The sequence below is a fragment of the Populus trichocarpa genome, chromosome 7, assembly GCF_000002775.5.
Source record: "Populus trichocarpa isolate Nisqually-1 chromosome 7, P.trichocarpa_v4.1, whole genome shotgun sequence".
Classification (NCBI taxonomy): Eukaryota; Viridiplantae; Streptophyta; class Magnoliopsida; order Malpighiales; family Salicaceae; genus Populus; species Populus trichocarpa.
Window position 1 is genome coordinate 326,744 of NC_037291.2, and position 24,809 is coordinate 351,552.

Below are 24,809 nucleotides of genomic sequence, written 5' to 3' on the forward strand. Positions count from 1 at the left end.
ACATGTTGTCAAATCTAAGCAAACTTGAGTCAGACATATTTTCTAGGCCTAAATAACATAGATCAGACATGTTGTCAAATCTAACTAAACTTGGGTCAGACATATTAACACATCCAAGCACCTTGGGTCTGGTATGGTTGTTGTTGTTGTTGTTGTTGTTCTTCTTCTTCTTCTTCTTCTTCTTCTCATCATCATCATCATCATCATCATCATTGTTATTATTATTATTATTGTTATTTTTTATATAATTATTAATATATTTGAAAAAAAAATATTATTATTATTGAAGAAAAACCATAGATTTGATTTGAAGGGTAAAATTATTATTATTATTATTATTATTATTATTATTATTATTATTTATATAATTATTAATAAATTTTTAAAAAATATTATTACTATTGAAAAAAATAGTAATAAGGTATTGTATGGTTGATAGACCTAAATAAACTTGAGTCATGCATATTTAATATTAGTATTATAAATATTATTAAATTCATTATTATTAATATTATAATTATTAATAAATCTGAAAAAAGATATTATTACTATTGAAAAAAAACCATAATTTTTATTTGAAGGGTAAAATTAAAAATACCGCGAGTCTGACATAATTATCATACCTAAGGTCGTTTGGGTCTAACATGATGTTCACAAATCTAACTTCTAATTGCTACTATTATAATGATTTATACTATTTTGAATCGGCCGCAACAATGCATGAGCCATCTTTCTTAGAAAATGTTGTTTTTTTATTGTTGTTTATTGATATTTTTTTATGAATACTTACAACGTAGTATAAACAATCTCACTAGTAAGAATCTAATAGAAGACGTAATTGAAAAAATCATATTAATCAAGGGTAGAAATCCAAAAAATAAATTATTCAAGGAAATTTTTTTTTGTAGATTTTTGGAGGATTTTTTACAATTTGACATTTACTACATGAAAGTAATTGTGAAAATACAAAGGAAAATTAAAAAAAAAAAAACTACGAAGTAGAACATATAGAAAAGCCCATATACTATTATGGAACTGGAGCTCTCTTTGTAAGCAAATCAACATCAAGCTTTTCCTAGTCATCATGGCTTCCCCTGCCTCCCTCTCCCGCTGGACCCGCTCATTCCACCCAATCCTAATCCTTAAAGGCTTAAACGCATAAAAAATCCCTTCTTCCCATTTTGCCCCCAAACATTTTCTCAAATCTCGTCCTTGCTCTCTTTGTTTTTCTTCTTTCTCCTTGGGTCTCCAAACTCTTCACAAATCAACGCGAACCCCTCTCTCTATCTCTACTTGCTACTCTTCTTCTTCGGTCTCTACTCCTCCTACAATTTCAATGGCTACTGTCGTTGATGAATCCAATCCTTTATTGCAAGACTTTGAATTTCCTCCTTTTGATGTTGTTGAACATAAACATGTTCGACCTGGGATTCGTGCTCTCCTAAAGAACCTTGTATGTTGTTTTTTTTTTTTCACGTTTTGATTTCTGGGTTTTGTTTTGTGTTATATATTATGTAGAAATCTTTATTAGTTTCAGTTCATGGGTTGATCAAAGTTTGGTCCTTTTTGATCTGTGATGGTTGTTTTTTTACCGTGTCTTTGTAGGAGAGTGATTTGGAGGAATTGGAGAGAACAGTGGAGCCATCATGGCCAAAATTGGTGGAGCCATTGGAGAAGATAACAGATCAGTTGGCTATTGTTTGGGGTATGATCAATCATCTTAAGGCTGTTAAAGACTCACCTGAACTCCGTGCTGCAATTGAAGAAGTTCAGGTAAATTGTTTATTTCTCATAATCTATGCACTTGTACGCACATGTTTGTGTGCTTATGTCCATGAATGCTAATCTATGTTGGGACTTGACTTGGAAAATGGGTGTAATAACTAAACAAAAATGAATTTTCTTGTTAGTTTGATATCAGACCATTGTCTGCTTTAATTTGTTGATTGCCCGTCTTATGAATTTGTGCACTGTATTGCCCTTCTTGTGCTCACAGCTTTGAGCTTTTGTCCACAGCCCGAAAAAGTTAAGTTTGAGCTTAGGTTGGGACAAAGTAAACCGATATATGATGCATTTAAGGCCATCCAAGAATCTCCTCAATGGACATCGCTAAGTGATGCTCAGAAACGTATAGTGGAATGTAAGTATCTTAAACTTCTTTTATCTTCTGAAATAGTATTATTTGCGCTTCCATTTTTCATCCACCTAATTCTATGTATTTTTTTCTAGCTGTCTGGATTTTGTCAGTTTGAGACTTTAGTCTAGCAGTTTCATTGGTTTGCTGAATTTATATGATGTAGCTTTAATTATTTGATTAACTTGGTCCTTGGGGGCATGACAATCAGAGAACGAAAGAAATGAGCATGCGTTAGCTGTTGATATCAACAAATAGAGATGTTCTATACCTCTAAGGCCACAAGATGCAATTTTGTGGCAGCATGTACCTGTAAACTGAATAACTGTACTAGGATTATGCAGATTTCTGAGAATGATTGCATGGATTTGAAACATGGAAGGAGGAAGAAAATAAAATTATACATCATGTTAATTGTTTTTATCTCCACTGATATTGCTCAGTTGTGATTTGAATGGACGTGGAGAGTGCTTTTAATGGTTGCCTATTTCATGAACTTGTGTTTACATGTTGGCTTCATTGAACTCCATCAATTACTAGATGTACTTTTCAACAAAATTCAGATTACTATTTATCAACTAGTTAACTCTGTCTTGCACTTGGGGTATTGCTTACCAGATAAATGCTATATCATTTGCAGTGTCCTTGCTTCCTATTTAATTGGTTTGACATAATCATTTAAAACTACACCTAAGCTTTCTTACATGCCTGACAGCTTCTGTATTTTTGTGAATACAGCCCAAATAAAGGAAGCGGTTCTTAATGGTGTTGCTCTTGATGATGATAAAAGAGAGCAGTTTAACAAAATTGAACAGGTGCTTTTATATTACCATTTTTCATTTGAAAGAAAGTCTTCTTTGCCTTCTCATTCTAGTTATTTATCTGAGAAGGATGCTTGGTTATTTGTATGTGCTGCCAATAACACATTCTTTAGTTAAATGACTAGCCATTCGACTCGCATTCCCTGGTGGGCCATATGTTTTTTTCTCTTACAAAAAAATTGTACATGCAGGCTTTTTTGATGCATTTTTGTATATAAAAAAATTCTTAGCATAAACTGAAAAGCTCATGCATACATGTAATCAAATAAATTGAGAACTATTTGTTTTAATAAACGGAAAAAAAGGTATTAATGATAACTAAAAATAAAACTAGAAAAATCGAAAGACTGGTATAGATAAAGATATTTAATCTTGTAAGACGGAACATTTACCCAGTTGTGCTTACTGAATTAATTTATTAAAATTAATTTTTTATTCAATCAAATGATATTAAAAATAGACAAACATATAAAATTGATTAAACAAAATAAAAATAAAAAAATATTATGCAAGGTTGCACATATTAGAAATATTATTTAAAAATAAACATTTTTTATTTTCAAAAATAAAGTTCTTATATACAAAACATAAAAAAATATTATAGATGAATTAGAATAATCTTTTAAAAAATTAAATATGCATAACATCATCAAAAAACATTCTCTATCCAAAAAAGGTTAAATAAGCAAAAACAAATTTACAGATGAGGGATATTAATTGAAACATAAATTTAAAAATATATATCTAAAAAATATATCATTAAGAAAAAGCAATATCATAAAAAATATAGCCCGGTTGTTGTGGTTTAACTAGTCAAACCCGTGATCTGCACTATGAACTTAATCGGGTTCAATATACTTAAATTTATATTCAAGCTATAAAAAATATGAAAAGGGAAAAACAAAGCTCAGACTTGCAGGCCTTTGGCCCAACATGCCTAGGCCAATGAAATGAAGAGCCCAGGAGTGCTGGTAGGCCATCAAGCCCAGGCCTGGGCTTATTTATATATATTTTTAATTTTCTAAAGGGGTGGACAACCTATTTTTTTGAAAAAAAAAACAGGTAACATGTTGCCCACCAAGGCAGACGATGTATCATCTGCAAGCCTAGACTCCAGCCACCACAGTGGTGGCTGAAAAATCAGGCAATTAGTTTTTTGGCCAAAAAACCCAATTTTCAAGCTGCAAGCCCAGATTCCGACCTCTACAGTGTTGGCTGGAAAATTGGGCAGCTAGTCTTTTGGCTAAAAAAACCCAAATTTCAAGCTATTTCAACCCAAAAACACATCACCAACACCCTTATAACATTCACAAACCATTCCTTCAATTCTAAATACCCAAAAAAGGTCCAAAAACCCGAAATCAAATCAGTTTAGTTTTGGCTTTCTCAACTCATATCTGGTTTTTCATGCAACATCGAGGCTCTAAACAATCACCATGAAGTCCCTCTTATCTCATGGAACTTGTGGACACCAAGAAAACCTATTTTGGTGGTCGGAAATGGAGTGAATAGAGACTTTCTTTCACATCGTCAGAAATCAGAAACCCATCTCTCTCCTCTCTCTAATCAAGGACTGAAAAATAACATAAATGAACAATGTATTTTTCATGTAATCTCTAGCACGCCACCCATGTTTGACATCTTTTTCATTTTGGTCCATCTTCTTTCAATTTCACACTTGACTAAGAATTCATATGCAATTGGCCTTCAATTAGGATCAAGTCACACAAAATAAAAATTCAAGGATCAAAATGAATTATTGAAAAATGCGTAGTGCCATCCACGGTGTTTTGTGTGTGAACAGTGCCGGCTCAACAGTAAACACCTCACGCGTTTTAGTCTTTTATCAAATAATTATCATTAGGTGTAAGTCTTAGTTTTGCATTGCTCATTGCAGGAACTGACAAGATTATCACAAAAATTTGGGGAAAATGTACTGGATGCCACAAAGAAGTTCGAAAAACTCATAACAGATAAGAAACATATTGAAGGATTGCCAGCTACATCACTTGGTTTGGCTGCGCAGACTGCAGTATCTAAGGTACAACATGTCATTATCTATGCAAGTTGGTTTAATTCATCAAGTCTAATCAACTGTTTTCTTTTATATATTATCATATCAGGGTCATGCAGACGCAACTGCTGAGAATGGGCCGTGGATAATTACATTGGATACCCCAAGTTTTATGTCTGTCATGCAACATGCCAAAAACCGTGGTTTACGTGAAGAAATATACCGTGCTCATGTAACTCGAGCTTCGAGTGGTGATCTGAATAATACAGCAATTATTGATGAAATATTGAAGCTTAGGCTGGAAAAGGCAAAACTTCTTAATTACAACAACTTTGCTGAGGTATGATTCATTATTGTGCTAAAGCTCGAAGGAAAAGCTACCTTTTATATGCTTATTCAGTTATTCATTACAGGTAAGCATGGCAACCAAAATGGCTACTGTTGAGAAAGCAGAAGAGCTATTAGAAGAGCTGCGCATAGCTTCCTGGGATGCTGCTGCTCAAGGTAACATAGTATATTTCTTAGAAATATAGTGGCATAACCGTTTTGCAATACTTTTGAAGTTTAAGTGAAACTTTGCTTGTCAAGAGTTTTGGTTATTTACGACTGTTTCTCTTGAAAACTTATGTTTATATTTTCTTAGCCAGCTTTTTTATATGAAAAATCTGCATTAACTAAAATGTCAGCACATTGGTTTGGTATGCTGTTGTCTGTTTGTGATATCTGTGGTTGGTTAAACTACAAGGTTATTATATTCTTAAAAAAGTGCATATTCTAGCACACCCTGCCTTCTTAAACATCTCAAAATTTTCCTTTCATAATGCTGCCTTTCAGCAAATTTTCACTAAGTTGGAAAGAAAATATGATGCAGATAGCTTACAGGGTTTTGTTTGGGGCTGTGAACTGTATCTTGATAAAACCTTTTTATCTTAGGAAAGTTAGGGAAAATTGAAAAAACGATGGGAGAACATGAAAAAGGGTTTGATCACTTCTAGGGGATCAATCTCCAAATTAGTCAAAGGCTTCGGTTTTTTTCATTGTTTGCCTGGAAAAGCCCTATATGGGTTACATATCCATAGTAGTCTTAATCTGTCACCATACCAAATTCCAGGTCTTAAAAGGAAAATTAAACATTAAATAGGCAAATCCTTGTGCTTAATGGACTACCAAAATTAACTCCTAAATTTTAAGTGAAAAGCCAATAATTAATTAAAATAAAAATCTAATTTGATATGGAATCACAATATTCGATCAGTGATTGCACATTCACCCTCAATGTCTTCTGCTTCTTCCATTGGGGAAATCATCAAGAGCCTGCCCAGCTGCCCTGCTTACAACAATGTCCTTTATACCACTTTCATCACAATTCCAACACAAACCTTTTACTTTCCACTCTTTAAGTTCCTAATGTGTAAGATGTTTGGTAGAAGGACAGCTGATAGGTGCATGTGGCAAGCTAGTGTTGCTGACAGCTTGCTTACCAACAACTTTGTTTGTGCACCAATGTTCTTCACCAAGCCTTTTTTTTCTTTGATCTAGCAAAAGAAATTGTGGTAGTCATTCTCGGACAACGAGCCTTGACATCACAATAGATGTCAGGGAGGAGGCCTGATATAAATGTGCCAACCGTCTTTCAATCCAACCCTAAGCTCGATTCTGACATCTCAAATTGACTTTAATAGTCCATGACAGTAGTAGTCTGGTGGATCTTAGCGAGCTCTCCATCAACGTTCTCATACTCTGATGGCTTAAACAAGAAGACCTGCAACAATCTCATTCCATTTAGGCATTCCATGGAACCAATCATACCACTGAATACCATCAATGTCCTAGCTGCTAATTTATAGCAGCTACCTCTACTTTGGAAACCAGTGTGTATGGTGATAATGAAAATACTTTTCAGCTCTAGAAATCCAGCATGTGGGATCACCTCCTTCCATCAAGGGAACTCTACTTTCATCCGCTGTGGACCAGATTCATGCTCTTCCTGGTAACCTCTTGCATGCATCCAGATCTGCTCGGTGATTAGTAACAGAAGCAGAGTGGGCCTTCCTAATGTGTTCAATTCTTTTACCTTTTTCCAAGTTCAGCTTGCACTTCAGATTTGATTTGAGACTCTTTTGAGCTTTCTAATGACATCACCTAGGATTGCAATTCCTAGATTTTGTTTTTGTTTATGGGTTAATGGCATCCACAGGAAATTTGCTTTGATAGCAACTATAAAACCCTATGGTCTTAGCTTAGGGAAGTCTGGGAAACTTGAAAAAAAAAAAGGGAGAACAAGGAAATGGGTTTGATCACTTTGAGGGGATCGAGGATCGACCTTTAAATTAGCCAAAGGATGGGAGAAAATACCATTACTATTCAGAATAATAATTACCTAAACAAGAAACTAAAATATTTTCAAAACTAGTAACAAATATTCAAAATCACATTAAAATACATGAGTTTTGGTTGTTTTTTTGCAAGGAAACCTTGACCTCGAGTTTTGAATTGCCAAAGCAGAAAACTGGAACTTTTGATTTTCTGGTGGCATCTTTGCCTCAACACAACATCCTTGAAATAGACACCAAGATCTCCTTTGTAGGTGGCATGGTTGCTCTCAATTGCATCATCAAAATAAGCATTAATGAACTCCATTGCTCTGCTAGTAAAACTTTTACCTCACCATCCTCAAACTTGGGCTCATCTTGTTCCTTTTTTAGTTCAGCTTCACCAAGTGTAGAACTTAGCTCTTTATGCTCTTTATTAACTTGATTAGAGGCCAGTTTCTGTTATCTTTTTCTTTCATTGACATTCTCAACCTGGCATCCCTTGTTTTCTTGTTTAACCTTTTCTTTGGGAAGAAACTGTGAATGTTCTTGTCATCAAAAGTTTACCGTTTTGTCTGCTATTTATGCCAATTTGAAGATTCTAGTTGCTAACTTTGCTCTTTTGAACTCTCAGCTTCCCTTTCAATTCTTTGTACTTGCTTTTTAGGACCTTCTGGTTGCTGGTCTTGTTCTTCACATTGTCACACAAGCTGATGCCTTATCTGCATAGGCATCTCTATGAGTTGTGCTAACTCTCCTGCCTCTCAAACTCTTGCTTCTTGTTGCTGTTTTATTTGAAATTTCCTCAACATGGCTTCCAATCTTCAATTCATCAAAATCTGAAACATATCTAACTTTTAACATACTACCCTACTATATAGTGTAGGCTTTCTCATACAACTCTGAAGATAATTGGATGGTAGGAACTTTTATTTAAGTATGGGTTTCATCTCATGTCAAATACTCAACATTGCTTGTTCCAATCTAAATAAGTTATGCTTGAGACCATACCACCACATCTTAGCTAATCCATCAAGTTTCATCTTCCCAAACTCACTCTATGGTCATCTTCCATATTGGTTCAGTGAGAGAATTTTTCAATGGAGTGAATTGAATTAATGAATATCTGGAACTTCAACCTCAACTCTTTTAGTATTATCCCTTGCTATATTTGGCACTGCAAACTTACCCTCTGTTTGCATGGGTAATTGGGCTGCTTGAAGATTTTCAGTTGTACAAGCATCTTGATTTAGGTAAGGCTTCCATCAAGTGTAGGATCTACATCTCGTTCAAAATCTGGAACTTGAACCTTAACTCTTTTAGTAATATCACTTGCTATTTGTTGTGGTTCAATCTTGCCCTCTTCTTTGCATTGGTAATTGGGCTAATTGAAGATTTTCAGGTGCACTAGGTTCTTGATTTTGTGGGAGAGTTGTATTAGTGGTTATTTCAATGGGTGCTTCCCTAGGACAATTTTTGACAGCCACTCAATGCCTGCACTGCATCAAGACCTCAGTTTACTTGATATTACAGAAATACCTCTATCTTCAAACATCACCTCACAATAAATCAGTTCTGATTGTGTAGCTGTCTTCTTCAGACTCTCACAACTAGATTATTTCCTTGATCTTTGTAGACATGTAAGACTTAAAATCGTTCTGATTGTTTCTTTGTCTGCTTCAAACTCTCACAACTAGATCATTTCTGTTATCTTTGTAGATATGGAAGATCTTAAAATTTTCTCCAAAAATCAAGGTGCAATGGAAGCAAATGATTTGACTCACTGGGATACCAGCTTCTGGGCTGAGAGGCTTCGTGAGTCAAAATATGATATCAATGAGGTCAGTTAGCCCTTTCTCTCTCGGCATCTGCACTCTCAGTCTGATTATAATTTAGTGTGGTTTTGATTTGAGCATGTCACAGGCTTGGTATGTCAAACTTTGATTTATGTTCTTTCTGTAAGCATTTTCTCTCAAGTTCACCTGGCTCTGAAAAATTTATATGTTCCTCCAATAACATTTTATTAAAGGTACATATCAAAGGCTGGGTGAGTTTAGTACATTATTGTTATTTAAAAGGTTAATTAGTTTTTATATATATGCTGATTTTTATGCTATTAATCAATGGTTAAAGGTGCGTAAGGAACTGATTTAATTCTTATTGTCCAAGAAAGAAGAGACTGCTATAATAGATAAGAAACCCTATGTAGAGATAATTCTTTCCTTTTTTTTTTTTACTGTGAAATACATTCCTTCTGTCTTTAAACTAATTTTTTCCTTTCACTTCATTGAATGTTTGGGTACTGAAGAATGGATGTGCGAGTGTTAATATTGTGCACCTAGTTTTAAATTTCATCCATTGCTGTTGCACAATGCCATTCAACAGACTTTTAGACCACAGCTACATTACTTATAACCTGTTGCATTATGGACAGTATGGGCTCTACCATGATGTAGTGCCTACAACAGCCCTTTACTCTATGATGGCAAGTGCAACAGCATGTATGTGATTAGTGTTCCAGATTATTATTTTCAATGTTCTAATTTCTCACCTTCTATTGTTTGCTTCATCTACTTGCCTACTTTCTGTAAGATTTATTTCTTTGTCTGGAGATGCTCGTGTCACTTGGTTTATATTCTGCAGGAAGAACTACGTCCATTTTTCTCATTGCCAAAGGTTATGGATGGCCTTTTCAATCTTGCGAAGACACTTTTTGGAATTGATATTGAACCAGCTGATGGTCTTGCTCCAGTAATATAAATCATTCACTTAATTTTACTCTGCTTTTCTGTTTATGGTGGAGCTTATTTATTTTATTCTCTGTCAATAATTATTTGTTGTTTAATAGGTTTGGAATAATGATGTTAAATTCTACTGTGTCAAAGATTCCTTGGGCAATCCAATTGCATACTTCTACTTTGATCCATATTCACGTCCATCTGAGAAACAGGGTGGTGCATGGATGGATGAGGTAGTTTCTCGAAGTCGTGTTTTGTCACGCAATGGTACGGCTCCAAGGTTGCCTATTGCCCACATGGTGTGCAATCAAACACCGCCTGTTGGGACCAAACCAAGCCTGATGACATTTCGGGAGGTAAGTTAACTTTTGACTTTTAGATCAGGGACTCAAATGTTCTCTCCAGAAACATACATAAGTTTCCGACACAATAACTCAAAATATTGGTACAAGGATGCAACAAAACATGTAAATTTTTTTACACATAAATGAAGAACCAAACATGTGTAGCCATTACATACCTGCCTTTCATGGAATGAAGAATGATATATCCTTGGCATTGATTTGCTTGATTGTTATGAAGTTATGTGTCTTTGAAAAGGAAGGTTAGGTATTGTTTTAGAAAGAAAGTCATACCGGGCAATTACTAATGGGAATCGATCAGTGAGTGGTGTGGTTTTATGTATTGTAACCTAGTTATAATGATCAATGACACTTCTTGCAGGTTGAGACTGTATTCCATGAATTTGGTCATGCCCTCCAGCATATGCTAACCAAGCAGGATGAGGGTCTTGTCGCTGGCATCCGGGGTATAGAGTGGGATGCTGTTGAATTACCCTCCCAGTTCATGGAAAATTGGTGTTATCACAGGTAATGTAATGTGAACCTCAGTGGAGATCGATCTTCCATAACATTCAGCTGTAAAATTCTTTCAAACAGCTCTGAGGAAAGAAAAAGGATTAATTTCTGTGAGTATAAGGTTCTTGATTATGAATACGACTTTTAATAATTTTGGGCATGGCTCAGTACCACAAACGCTTAAGCTTCCTGTTTTATTGCATTCTTTCTTATGGATAAATGCTCCTTGGCTACAGTAAACTGGTTTGTTTCTTATAGCTTCTTTCTCCTCACTTACATAGCAAGATATTGGAATTGTGGTTTCCAATGACAACTTTTATGATGTAACTTTCATCTATAAATTCATCATTGTTCTACCATGGAAATTTGGATGTATATGAATATTCTTGAAGGACATCATGTATTTAGATAGTATCAATTACAAATTTATGCAACGTGAATGTTTTTACATGTGTTGTTTCAGGGAAACTTTGATGGGCATTGCAAAGCACTATGAAACTGGGGAAAGTCTTCCAGAAGAAGTGTATTTGAAGCTTCTTGCTGCAAGGACTTTCCGAGCAGGCTCCCTTAGTCTTCGTCAGGTAATTAGTTCATAACAGTGCTTTCCCATTGTTTTCCTTTTGTACTTTTTTGGCTTTATGTTATTGTATGTGCTATTTTATTTTGTTTTCTCATTAGCATTCTGTGGATAGTGTATTTCTTACTAGAACCTTCTTTCTATATTAGGTTTCATTTTCTTTTCCCAGTGTAAGGATAGTAGCGATACTCATTTCTTTTACCATTATACCATTATCATGTTTACCACATTAAGGAGGATTTATTTTTACACCTTGTATTCTAAATCCATGGCAAAACAACAAGTGGGATCCACATGCCTTTTTTATATATATTTTAAGCAACTTCTTTTCCTCTCCCGGCACCTTTCAAATTCTACAAAAAGCCAAATTCCTCACCTCCACTGTGGTGATCTACTTAATGTTCATCGGTTTCATCAAGGCATAAGGGCAAATCACATTCTCTTTCCTCTCATAATTATCACAATTCTCAGTTCCAGAGATTCTTATGGCTTTGAAACTGCAAATTGAGAACTTGCAGGTTCAAACTTTTCCTGAGCACAAAATCACCTCAGCTGTATCTTCTTTCTACAAAAACTAAGAGAAGCTTGAGAAAAACACTATAGAAGTTAGTCATTTGGTCTTCAAATCTTGAGCATGCCATTATTGAGTTTCTTTTTAAAATTTGAAAAAAGAAAAGAAAAGATTGAGATATTTCAACTGGCTTTCTTTATGTTTCTCTCCTTGGTGCCATTGTATCTACCATAAAACTTGACTTTAGGATTTACTGCCGGACACAGTAAGGGAGAAACACCATGGACTTTTCTTTTTTCTTTTTTTTTTTTGGGCAGAGGAAAGAGCTTGATATCAGGACTTCAAGAGGGAGAGGGTGTCCATTACAATTAAAAAATGTCATGTGGAACCATTTAACATTTTTTTTTTGGTAGGTTTAGAAGATAGGATCATGGAAATAGCTCCCATCACATTATATGTGGTTGCTAATTTCCCACTTTTTCATGAGTGAAGATATTATGTTTAAACACATGCTGTATTTGAAATAGTTTAATTTTTGTGAATGCATATTCACTCACTCCATTTATATTTCAGCTAAGATTTGCAAGTTTAGATTTGGAGTTACACACGAAGTATATACCAGGTGCGTCGGAGTCTATCTATGAAGTTGACCGGAGGGTTTCTAAAAGGACACAAGTGATCCCTCCTTTGCCAGAAGATAGATTCCTCTGCAGTTTCAGTCATATTTTTGCAGGTTTGCTTGACTATAATGTTTATATGAATCTCAGTTTTAACTTCGCTTCATACCTTTTTATAGTGCATTGATTTTTACTTTTTGTGAATACTAGGTGGTTATGCAGCTGGATACTACAGCTACAAGGTACGTGTTGAAAAACACACACAGTAACTACAGTTAACATTGAAAAGGATGTTGCAATGTTAGCTATGCTAATACTTGTCCAAGTCATTGTTGGTTGAAAAAATTGAATATCTTAAAAGCTTTCTTCCCCAGCTTTTATATGGTCCTTTTGTAGGCTTTTCATATGTGACTTGAATGTTAACCTTCTAAAGGTTCAAACACGTTCTGGCTTGAGCTTGCACAATTCTCTGTGTTTTTTTTCATGTTTCTGACATTAAAAGGATGAGGAAGTTGGACTGCAATGTGTATTTTGTTTTTTATCTCATTTTGTCACCCTTTGGCATGATATTTAAAGGCAAGTCTTTTTTGCAGTGGGCTGAGGTATTATCTGCAGATGCTTTTTCAGCCTTTGAGGATGCTGGATTGGATAACGACAAGGTATGCATAAATGGCTGTCCAACCGACCTTTGCAGTCTTGCCACTGATCATTTACTTTCAATTTCTTGTCTTTGATTTATGTGCATTGATTAGAATAGAATTCTTACAGTCTTTTCATGTTTCACCTTGTTGATTATTTATTTGTGCTTTCTCATGGTGTGGTGTAATCTTTATCAAGAGATTAATTGGAGTGTTTGAACCTTCCGTGACGAGTCCTGCCTGGAGCTCACCAAGCTAACAAGCTAAATATCTCTATTTAATCTCGTTGATTTAGGGGTTAATTATGAATCGTACCTCAAAATCATAATTGATCCTTGTGATAAATATCTATGAGTTTTGTCTTGGAGATCTTGATAAAATGGGTTTGACACTGGAATTCGGTGTAGAATTTGAGATGGTATCTGTTACAAGCCTATCCCACATCAAATAATCACAAGAATATAAAACTATATAAAAGATTGAGAATGGGCCGCCCACTATCTCAAATTCGGTGTAGAATTTGAGATGGTATCTGTTACAAGCCTATCCCACATCAAATAATCACAAGAATATAAAACTATATAAAAGATTGAGAATGGGCCGCCCACCACAAAGCTTAAGTCTTTTGAATGAAACCTAGACTCAACTATCTAATTTAATAGGATCCCTGACCTCTTTAAGTTTGAAATTGTTTATCTTGTTCCACTTGATATCTAGAATTCAGCAGGAACCTAATGCTGACATGAACAATTTATTTACAAAACTGACTGTCATGAAAAATTGTATCTCCTTGAGTCTTTTTTTTTTCTTTCATTTGCATACAATGCAAGTATAGCCTGGAATAATGGAACTCTTTGATGCTACAGGCTGTTAAAGAAACAGGGCACAAGTTCCGGGAAACCATTCTTGCTCTTGGAGGTGGAAAAGCACCACTAGCGGTCAGTAAAAACTATATTTATTGCTACATTTCATTTACTTGTGCCCGCCCCCTCTCTTCACAAGATGTCAATTAGAGCACTTTTTATGGTTTTGCTCTCTTCTTATTTCCTTTCCCTTTGATACAACTTCAATTTTTGGCCTATAACTGTGCTAGTTTATCCAGTTTAACTATATATCTTTGTTTAAATAAAAATCCAGTTTTTTGGCCTGATTTGTGCATAAAAAAAGCATATTATTATAACTCCAATCAGTACCCAAAACTTTTAAAAGCTAATAATTCCAGCAAGTGATTAAATGTATGATTCTTGCCCCTGACACCAAATTCAACATAAAAGAGTTTCAATGGTAAGTTTTCTTTTTTAATGCAAAGTTCCCTTGGAAAGCTTAAAATAAAGAGAACATATAGCCAAGATAGTGACTTAGGAAACTAATGCTAACAATATGCTTCAATAGAAAAGGAAATAAATAACAATGAGAATACTTGTATAAAGACAGGATTGGCATAGGAACAAAAGGAGACCAAAAACTATGAAGATGCCTAGAATAAATTGCATCACGATTAAATGTATTTGGGTGAAGCCTCTGCTCTTTGTGATGTACTCTAGCTTGTATATGGATTCATGTCGGTGTGCTAGCCAATTTCTCATGTACAACAGGAATCTAGAGTCCAAAATAACAACTGGAAAAAAATAATTCTATAACCACTAAAAGAATTTTCAAGTTGCTTCAGGTAGCCATAGTTCTGCTGTTTTTTTTTTTTATTCAGAAACTTTTTACTATCTAAATTGTCAATTTCACCTGGTTTCCTTGTAAATCATAGAAAAATATTTAGATGAAACCATTTATGTTGCTTTAAATCACCTGCAATTGTTTTTCTTAAAAATCTAGAATCAAACTTCAAGAGAGCTGTTAAAACCCTTGATAATAATAATAACCTAAATTTGATAGAGGAACAACTTTGGACTTTTTTTAGTTTGGCATCATTGAATTGTAAAGCCATGCGTCAAGCTGAAGAGATCATAGTTGAATCCTATGTGGTGGTTTGCTCTGAGATCTCCATTTTTCTTGGTGTATAAATAGATTATTATTTTTCCTTACATTTATTATGCATCATTATTGGCTTCAGAAACGTAGTTTTCCTAGCTTTTTGAATCTGACATTCCTTGTTTTGATTTGTGTCCAGGTTTTTGTCGAGTTCCGAGGGCGTGAACCTTCTCCAGAGGCACTGCTCAGGCACAATGGCTTGTTATCAGCGACAGCTTCAGCATTGTAGCATTTTCATATTAGTTGGTAGCCATGATGCTCGTTTAGTAGGCCACCTTTGAATTATCACAGATTCATTGCTTTTCTTTCTTTTAATCGAATGATAAAACTATTTCTAGTTCCCGAGGACTGAGGAATATTTCTATAATCAGTGTCCAAGCCCCGTTTATTTCGTCTAATAAACTATTATCGCCCATTAAACTTGGAAAATGATTTGATTCAAGCAATAATAATAATTCTCCATCCGAACTCCTCTTAGGTGGTTCTTGTAGCGTTTATTTTTGGCTGCTTTCCTATGCCATTTTCTTTTCATGCAATGGCATTTGCTTATGGAACAGAGCCTAGCAGCTTCTATATAACTAGGATAGATAGCAATCTGGCCTTGAAATAACTAAATTTAAGCCATTCAAACCATCATAATAAATAAATTGTCTCGAAGTAATCTGTGATCGGTCTCTGTGATCTGTTTTTGTCTCCTGTTGTTGGTCTCAGTTCTTTTGATCTTGGGTTTCGTCTCTGCTCTTGGAATCCTCCATGGGTTCTTGTTTTCCTGTCTGCTGTATTTTTCTCTATCCTTGGTTGCTTGCCTTCTGCTCCCAAGGCGTTTAATCAATTTCTCTTGCCATGTGTGCGTGTGTGTATATAAAAAAAGGAGCTCTTCATCAGCTCTTCCTGATTAAAAAATAAAATCAAAATCAACTGGGTTGATTATATGTTAGCCTACTGCTTGGGCTATCTAGGTTGACAAGGATCCACTTCAGCACTGCTTTTAGCAATTCATTCGAATATGCATAGTTCTGATCAGAATGCTAAATCCGTATCGCATCCGCTAAAAGTTATGCTGAAAAACAGGTTTTTGACTTGAATAGTAGAGAAAAAATTAATTAAAATTTCCTAGCAAATAAAATCTGCAGCCAGTTGCATAATCTCTTGTAAAAGAGCAATGGAAATTTACAGTCTCTCTTGTATAATCTTCTGCCATATAATGCGACTCAATGGATCTTCATTCAAAGATTCACATCTCATCGGGCCATCTACTATCTCGGCTCTAGAGGAGCCAAGGCTTGTGTGTTGATTGGTGATGGGTCTGGTGGCGTTGGAACCGGTGGTGATAAAGCGATCTTCTTGTCTGTGGAAATTGAGAAGCGATTGGAACCAAAGCGATTGGACCCTCCCAAGCTGTATCCTCCCAAACTGTCTATGGACTTCATATATTCAGATGCGTTGTTTTCTATGATCAAAGCATCCTCTAGCTCCCGAACAATGTCAGTCATGCATGGTCGATAAGCAGAGAAGGGCTCAATGCATACTAGTGCTACCTCTACCACTCTCCACATTGCCTCTGCATGGTACCCACCCTTTATGCCAGGATCCACAATTTCATCAATCCTTGACTCCCTTATATATGGCTTTGCCTGCGGGAAAGTCATTTTCTTTGGTTTACAAGGAAATTCAAGCAGATGCTAGTAATACATGACATCGACAAGACAGGCATCGTGGCCATCGGCGTTTTAAACATAAGAAAGCTTGACCAAGAATACGTACCCATTCAACTAAGCTCCACTCATTTCGTGGCCTGTGTATGTTGAGAGGCTCCCGACCACTTACGATTTCAAGTAGAACCACCCCAAAGCTAAAGACATCACTTTTTGCAGAAAGATGTTGTGTCGAGTAGTACCTGAATAAACTCGGATTCAGAGGTGTGAAATGGAACAAAGAAGTTTTGATTTGATTAAATTTATATTTATTGAAGGAACTTTGAGGAACTGAATTCCAAATCAAGATATATAGCTATGAAAGATGTGTACTCACTCTGGATCCAAGTACCCAGCTGTGCCTCTTACTTCCAGTGAAGCACCACTGTCTCCTTCTTGAGGAGCATACTTTGAGAAGCCGAAGTCTGTCACCTTAGCATTCATGCTATGATCCAGAAGGATGTTGCTTGACTTGACATCTCTATGTATAATGCAACGGCCAGAAAATGTGTGAAGATATGTCAAACCTGAACAACAATAAAATCCTTCAGACATTTTGGCAACCTTTCCCCAATATGTAAAGCAATATCGTGTTTTTCTATCCATCTTCTGCTTTCCGTATGATAACTTAAGAGGTAACGAAGTAAAAAATGCTGAATACCCCAACATCACTTGCCTCGAGCAGCACCAAGAGCAATAGAAAGTCTGGTTGGCCAGTCAAGAGTTTTTCTCTTTGCTGCTTCTCCTGTCAAGGAACCAGTTGTTGAGAAGATATCAATGTCATAACAGATTTACTTAGTAGTGTTTTTTTAACTAGAAAGTACCATAGAGGCGATCTTGTAGAGAGCCATTGGACATAAATGGATAAACGAGAATTTGTTGATCATTTTCACAACAATAACCAAGAAGAGGCACCAGGTTCTCATGCCGAAGAGCTGATAGAAGGGTTAGCTGTAACATGGACAATGAATGTCACTTGTCAAATATACTTCACTGAATTATCCCAACAATAGCCAAAAAGAAGATAATTCGTTGATCTATAAATAAATCGAAAAACATGAGTACGATCCATGTCTACCTCATTATCGAATTCCCGAGTCCCCTGAGTTGAAGTAGATGACCGGACCTTAACTGCCACTTCCTGACCATCTGGTAGAGTGCCACGGTATACGGATCCAAACCCACCTTCACCTATTAAGGTTTTGTACTTGTGGGTCACATTCTCTAAGTAATCTAGTGGAAAGGATTGAATGTTTATCGACTTTGACACAGTGCTAGCTACGGAGAAAACAGCATCTGCATTTTGTATGAGAGAGATATTTGTTGAGATGTTCATAGAGATTTCTCAATCAAAAAATGTACAGAGAGAATAAATATTCAGTTGAATTTACTCGACAGCTGCATTGTTTTGTCGTAGATTCGAATGAATGATGATAAATGCATATTATGCTTTAGTATAAGCAAACAAATTGATGAATGTATGCATGTCTGTATTGGTATGTGTGTGTACATGCTTCGAAATCATTTCTACTAATTTCAGGCTGGAATTTATTATTTTCAGGATTTGTATTGCACAGTAGATAAAGATCATTAAGATATTTGTTTCCATACATCCGTATTTTCCTTTGTATTCTGTATATTTTCAGGCCTCAGTTCCGGATAAATGCAAGGAATTTTGGCAACAAAATTGAAGTACAGCTTTCTTAAAGTAAGAAACTGAAATTTTTTACTGTAAAGTTAGTCAACAAGAAGAAAAAAATCAGTCTGCTTCACAATTTATCTTTTGGAGATAGGAGTGTGAAAGGATGAGTTTACTCACTCTTTGTCATTGGGTTTGATTTCCTATCGAAATTTCGTCGTGTCCTTGACTTGTTTCTGCAGAAGCAACTGCAAAACATTCCGACTGCTAAGGTGAACAGAAATGATCCACCTGTAATGGCTCCAATGACAATTCCTAGTGTTTTTTTAGTAGATCGCTGTCTACTACATTTCCCAGAGCTGAAATCGAAACTAATACCGTTAGTCTTTCATTCTTAATGCTAGATTGGCATTTACATTAGGGCTAATATAGTAGATTTCATACTCTGTAATGAGTCTTGAACTGTTGGAAGGAAGTTCTGTGCTGGAGAGAGGATTGCATCCGAAATATCTAGTGATGAAGAACATAAAAGTAGTGAATTTACAATGGCACATTTTTAAAATATGTTAACGTAAGATGTACATCTCTTTTTATTTAAGTAAAAGACATGCAGCATCTCTTGACTTACAATGTTTTCAAATTTGTAAGGGAGGCAAGAGAATCTGGAACAGATCCAGAAAGATCATTGAAGCTCAGATCCCTGGTAAGTAAATGTAAATCAAATAGCCTTTATGTACAAACACAATATGGTAACAAAAGCAAACCATTTGTGCAACTCCAGTAAACTTGCTACAATAAAACTGAAAAAATTGCTTTGTATGAAGGATAAGGTCATCCAAATATGCAAAAGAAAACAAATTTGTGTCGAATATAATCAAACGCCAGATGGAGCTTTACAGCTTTATTGATTCCATCATTAAATATATATGTATAACTTGATGGAACACAATGGCCAAAATCATAAGAACAAGAAAATTACACTGATGTCAACACTGAGGATTTCGGGAACTCTGGGATCTTGCCAGTGAAGCCATTGTAGCTAAGGTTCCTGCATTACCAAAAGTGACAGAAATAAGTTGCTATCATTGCCTAGAAGACAATAGCACTAGCAAAATAATAGATAGCAGCACAATCAATCATACAATTCCTTTAGGTAGCTCAGCTCAGTAATACTGGCTGGAATTGGTCCTTGAAATTGACTTGAAGAAATATTCCTGAAGAAAGAAAATGATGTAAGGTGTTGATTGTGCAGAATCATTTGATCTCACATGAACAGGATTGTTTCATAAAAGAGGGGTGAGAGACTTACAGTCCTGTGATTACAGGTAAGGACCCACTGATGTTCTGGCATTTCAGACCTTTCCATGGAGGAAAGCATGGATCTCCTGACCAACTCTGCAGCAGTTCATTCTCCTTGTTATTCAGCATCAGTTCATTTCTCACCTTCATGATCACTTCCACTGAAGACAGAGGTTGGTGATTTAGTTGTCAATAAGCAAGCTGGCGAAGTAAGTGATGTATGGTATTTGACATGACATGTAACCATTGAACTTACCATCTTGCTGGTTAGTTCCTTGAATCCATTGCAAGATCTCGTAGGCATTTAAAATAGGTCCGAGGTCAGATGCATTTTCAACCTTGACTAAGGTCAAGTTTAGAGACCTGCTTGCTGTGACACTTAGAGCAGCTTCCCTATAGGCTGACCCATAAGCCCAAATGTCAAATTTCCCCAGCTTTATTTCATTATTAATGTAAATGTCAAATACCCTTTGGCCAGTTTTTATAGATTGATTGAGCTCAAAAAAGTAGAGGAACACAGTGTAATTGGAATCCTGTGTGTCAAGTTCATTGTGCAGGAACTCCAGTCTGTCTGTGTGGGTTAGTGCTGTTTGGAGAACTTTGGCTGGCACTGTTTTCTTAACATCATGGATGTAAGTGGTGGAATTAGTCGGTTCCGATAAGGAAACCGTTTTGGGGTCAGGTCTTCTCCAGATTCTGTCAAATGAGTCATCTGGGTACCTGAAATTGGTAGGTCAGTATGTGCTTTGGTCAACAACGGACAAATATTCAATATATTACAAGTACATGTTACACCAGAAATTCCTTGTGCATAATAAGGTATCAGAAAAGGTTTCCTATAATGTTTACAATTAAGAAAACAAAATTTTGGCTTTCCAACAGAAATGGTTCTCTATATTTACCGTCCTTTCGAGGACAAAGTTTAACAGACTAGCCAGGCAACAACCATTTTTACACCACTTAAAGTTTTTGCCTAATGTTTTGGCCATGTCTTTTGGCTCTATCTCTGGCTTTAGCACCTGTAGTTCTTCTCTAAATTCTTTCTTTTGCTTTTCTTGTCTGTACTTTTACCAACTATTCCAAATAGAAGAACTGTTTTTAATTGTTCTCTCTTTCAACATCCTCATTAACAATTGGTACTCAATTTAGTGGGCATATGACATATCTTGCTTGCTTTCAAGGACAAGGCCTCTGAGTAATTATTCATCTCTCGGAACTATGAGCTGCGTATCCCTTAATTTGAGAAAAATCAATCTTTCTTTCTTTATTCCGTGCATACACAAGCATAAACATGGAGTAAAAAGCATACCTGATGCTATTTCCGGTGTTTCCTGCGTCAACTCTGCTAACCAATTTCAAAACACCAGAAGCTTTTCCCTGTAAATACTTCAAATCCCCCAAGGGCCTCAGTTCAAGCTTTGAAATGTATGGATATCCATAATGATTCATTAAGCAAAAGTCTACATCGTGATGAGTAGCTGTAAAAACTCTCTCAACCTCCAAATCCTTGGACAATTTCACATTACTTGTTGGTGTGAAACCAATCGAAACATCGAAAGAAGCACCCAAAGAATCATCAAAGAGAAATGTAGCCCTTATCAGATAGTTTTGATTCTTAGTAGTTGAAAAATTGTAACATATTCTCCTCCCTGGTTCAATGTAGAAAATTCGAACTCTATCATAGTTTGCATCATTTTCTGCTTGTCTGGTTATGTTTTCGCAACCTGTATTCTCAATAGGGAACCATCCCTCATCTGATATCCAGCTAATAGTGGTATTATCTGTAAAAGTTGATGATTCAGCACAGCATGCTATGCTGACAAAACCTGCACATGCAAAAAAAGGGACTGAAATTTAAGAATTTGTAACTTGGGATTAAACTATATATTCAGATGGCTGCAAGAAATAATATATATTACAAATTTTTGTCAGCAGTTAATGATCATGCCATGCCACTCAGGTTTAAAGTACACAACCTGTAATTTCTTCCAGTTATTGTTTGTTGCTTCACATCTTCCATAGAAGATCTACTTCCAGGAACCTAGCTTGATAGATCAGAATCCTCTATCTATTGTATTATATATATGATCCGATGATTACAATATTCTTGTCAACTAGGTTTAACATCATTACAAATATCAGATCTAGAAACGAAGTAGCTGTCAATAAATTCAATTATGCTGTTCATATCTATTGATAACTTGATTAACAGGCTATGATGATATACTGACCTTTTTCTGCACAGGTTAAATGGATAACATGGATGAGGGATACAATAAAAGAGCCAACACTTGCTGTTAACATCCAAACATGCATTCTTCCCATCATCTTCTCATCTTAAACTGAACTCTCCCCATCGAGAACTTATCAAACTCATAATCAAACCACAGAAACCTTTCTCAACTACTTATGCCTTGTATTCTCCAAAACTCGACTGCCCTCGGCTCAAGAGCCAATGGCTTGACTCTTTAACATGTCAGATGTTCAGTTGTGTAAGAAACTACAATCCTTGGAGGGCATCCTGGAATGATTATCCTTTAACTTGAGAGACAAGAGGGCATCTAAAAAACACAAGATTTTGAGGAAAAAGAGGTTGATCACACAGGGTTTGACTTCCAATATTTGTACAAGTTAGAGGAAGGGAGGAAAATTAGTGGGAGCTTAAGAAATATTAGAATAAAACCAAATTTGATTACCATATTTTTATGTTAGAATATTATCTGGCAATTGATTAACAAAAACAAACATTGTTTTGGTAGAGGGAGTGTATATTAAATTAAGGAAGATTAAAATAAGAGGGCGGACCAACCCTTCATTTTCCGTCTCTCTTCTTGTCTGTACGTTACTACGTATGGATGGATGCAACATCATGGAAATGGGTTTGGTTTGGTTACAAATTACGATGTGTAATGAAAGGCTAATGACAGCCGTTTTAGATGAAGCTTTTAGACACTCTCCAATGAGTACTGTCCATCTGTGGTCAACCCTTGCACCTCCAACTGGGTTGCTAGCTTGATGCTTCCCTTCCTCTTCCTTCTTCCTTCTTCCTTCTACTTGATAGGTAAGGCCTTGTTTTCTGGCATTGTCGTTTTCTATTTTCTATAAATAATTTTTAAAATCTTAAAAAACATAAAAAAATAGTTTTCTATTTTCTGTTTATAGTATTTTACGTGTAGGATACTATGTTCCTAATATTATCACCATCATACCATGTGCTATATCACTCACCATATTATCAATCATATCATTTTATGATATAAAATGTGTTTCGTTGCCCTGTTGTGCTTATTTTTTTATATATGAACAATTTTAAAAACTAAAATAGAACTTTGAAAAAAAAAAGTGGTTTTATATTTTTAATTTTAGTTTTTTTAAAACTCATATGATATCATCATGTTATTAATATTTCTACCCGTAACACAACCATCACTTACATTTAGTTATTTCACCACCATTATTTATTTTAAAAATTACCGTTATTATCATTAACTCCACCAATATTATTATCATTATCTTCATGAATACAGCCATTCTCATTAAATCTTTAGGCTATGTTTGTTTTTCGGAATTCACTTTCTAGAAAACTACTTTCCAAACTTTCTTATGTTTGTTTGCCATTAGAAAAGTTGGTCAACGGAAAACACTTTCCAGTCAAAGGAAAATTTGGCTTGGTTTCCAGGAAAGTGTTTTCCTGAAAAATTTGGACGGAAAACACTTTCCAGAAATTATGAATAATTTAGAAATGTCATATTATTTGCTGATTATATCAAATTTGGTCCTCAAACTTTTAATTGCTATATATATTTTGTTTTAAATATTTATTTTTCAATTTCATCTCTTAAAATTTAATTTTTATATTAACTTTGGTCCTCATTTTTATAATTGTTATTTGCTTTTCCCTTATCATTTTTTTATTGAAATTTTTTATGTATCAAATTTGATCCTCATTCTTTTGATTGTTACTTATTTTATTTGAAATAATTTATGAAATGTTAATTATTATTATTTTAATTTCTTCATCTTTCATTTTTTTCATTTTTTAGATTTGACCTCTATTATTTTGATTATTATTTATTTTATTTGAGATAATTTATGAAATTATATTTTTTTCAATTTCATTCTCATTCAACTTTTTAATTTGTAAGATTTGTTCCTCGTTATTTTAATAAACTTGAGAAAAATAAAATATTAATAAGTTATTTTTCATCTAATTTTTCATGACATAACCAAACACTGGAAAGTGTTTTCCAACTTATTTTTTATTACACTGCCAAACATAAAAAAATAATTCACTTTCCCAGAATTCACTTTCCAAAAAAAATACTACTTTCCAGCAAACAAACGGGGCCTTAATATCCAATACAACCATCTTTATTTATCAATAAAATTACAATCATAAAAATAAAAAAAACCGAAATTGCTATATTTCTTATTTATTAGCTAATTAAAGAACGGTGAGAGACTTGAGTCTCCTGAAAGTGTATCATTCGTGCCCTGGCTTGACTACGTACAACATTAATATTATACTAAAAATATAAATAATATTTCTTCGGCAAATTTTTCATTCTAGCACCCACAGTTTTGAAGGAGATTCAATAGAGAATTCTGAGAAGCCCGTTGAAAATACCGTTAGAGATCTTAACAAGCCTTTTCAGTTTGAGGGTATGTCCTCTTAGAAAAGAATCTCAAAAGCCTTGTAGAATATGATACTGCAGAAGCTGCTGCTAATAAATGTGTTACAAGTCGGTTTTTCTGTTTCCAAATGGTAGAAGGCAAATCCATCAGTGACTAAGCCTTGATCAAGAGAAGTAGAGAACCGTCTTGTTTTGGTACAAGTAGTCAAGAATATGATTGTATTTTCTCCTCATCGGCATGGGAAACGATCCCTGATTAGGGACGGAGCTAGGATTATTTGTTAGAAAAGCTAAAATTAATATAATAATATATAATATTTGTTTTAATTTAGTTGTAAAAA

General features: G+C 35.0%; 2 protein-coding genes across 2 annotated transcripts; one reads left to right on the plus strand and one right to left on the minus strand.

Moving 5' to 3' along the window:
• Positions 1-1,165: 1,165 nt before the first annotated feature.
• Positions 1,166-15,674, plus strand: LOC7465566 (probable cytosolic oligopeptidase A; the record flags this gene model as incomplete). Its single annotated transcript, XM_002310859.4, has 17 exons — positions 1,166-1,453; positions 1,606-1,773; positions 2,017-2,140; positions 2,873-2,949; positions 4,853-4,996; positions 5,079-5,309; positions 5,383-5,473; positions 9,001-9,122; positions 9,925-10,032; positions 10,130-10,375; positions 10,743-10,888; positions 11,340-11,457; positions 12,538-12,697; positions 12,792-12,823; positions 13,175-13,240; positions 14,086-14,157; positions 15,342-15,674. Coding segments are annotated over 17 exons (2,283 nt in total), but the record flags the coding sequence as incomplete, so codon positions are not given.
• Positions 15,675-16,188: 514 nt separating this feature from the next.
• Positions 16,189-22,534, minus strand: LOC7465565 (nodulation receptor kinase). The gene is made up of 15 exons (XM_006380768.3): positions 22,066-22,534; positions 21,144-21,660; positions 20,091-20,554; positions 19,845-19,995; positions 19,678-19,749; positions 19,515-19,583; positions 19,164-19,235; positions 18,980-19,045; positions 18,716-18,894; positions 17,975-18,192; positions 17,721-17,847; positions 17,573-17,641; positions 17,234-17,423; positions 16,967-17,099; positions 16,189-16,836 (listed from the first exon to the last, which is right to left on the minus strand). Exons 1-15 carry the CDS (start codon positions 22,160-22,162, stop codon positions 16,459-16,461), a joined length of 2,802 nt encoding a protein of 933 aa, XP_006380830.3. The 5' UTR covers positions 22,163-22,534; the 3' UTR covers positions 16,189-16,458.
• Positions 22,535-24,809: the final 2,275 nt, after the last annotated feature.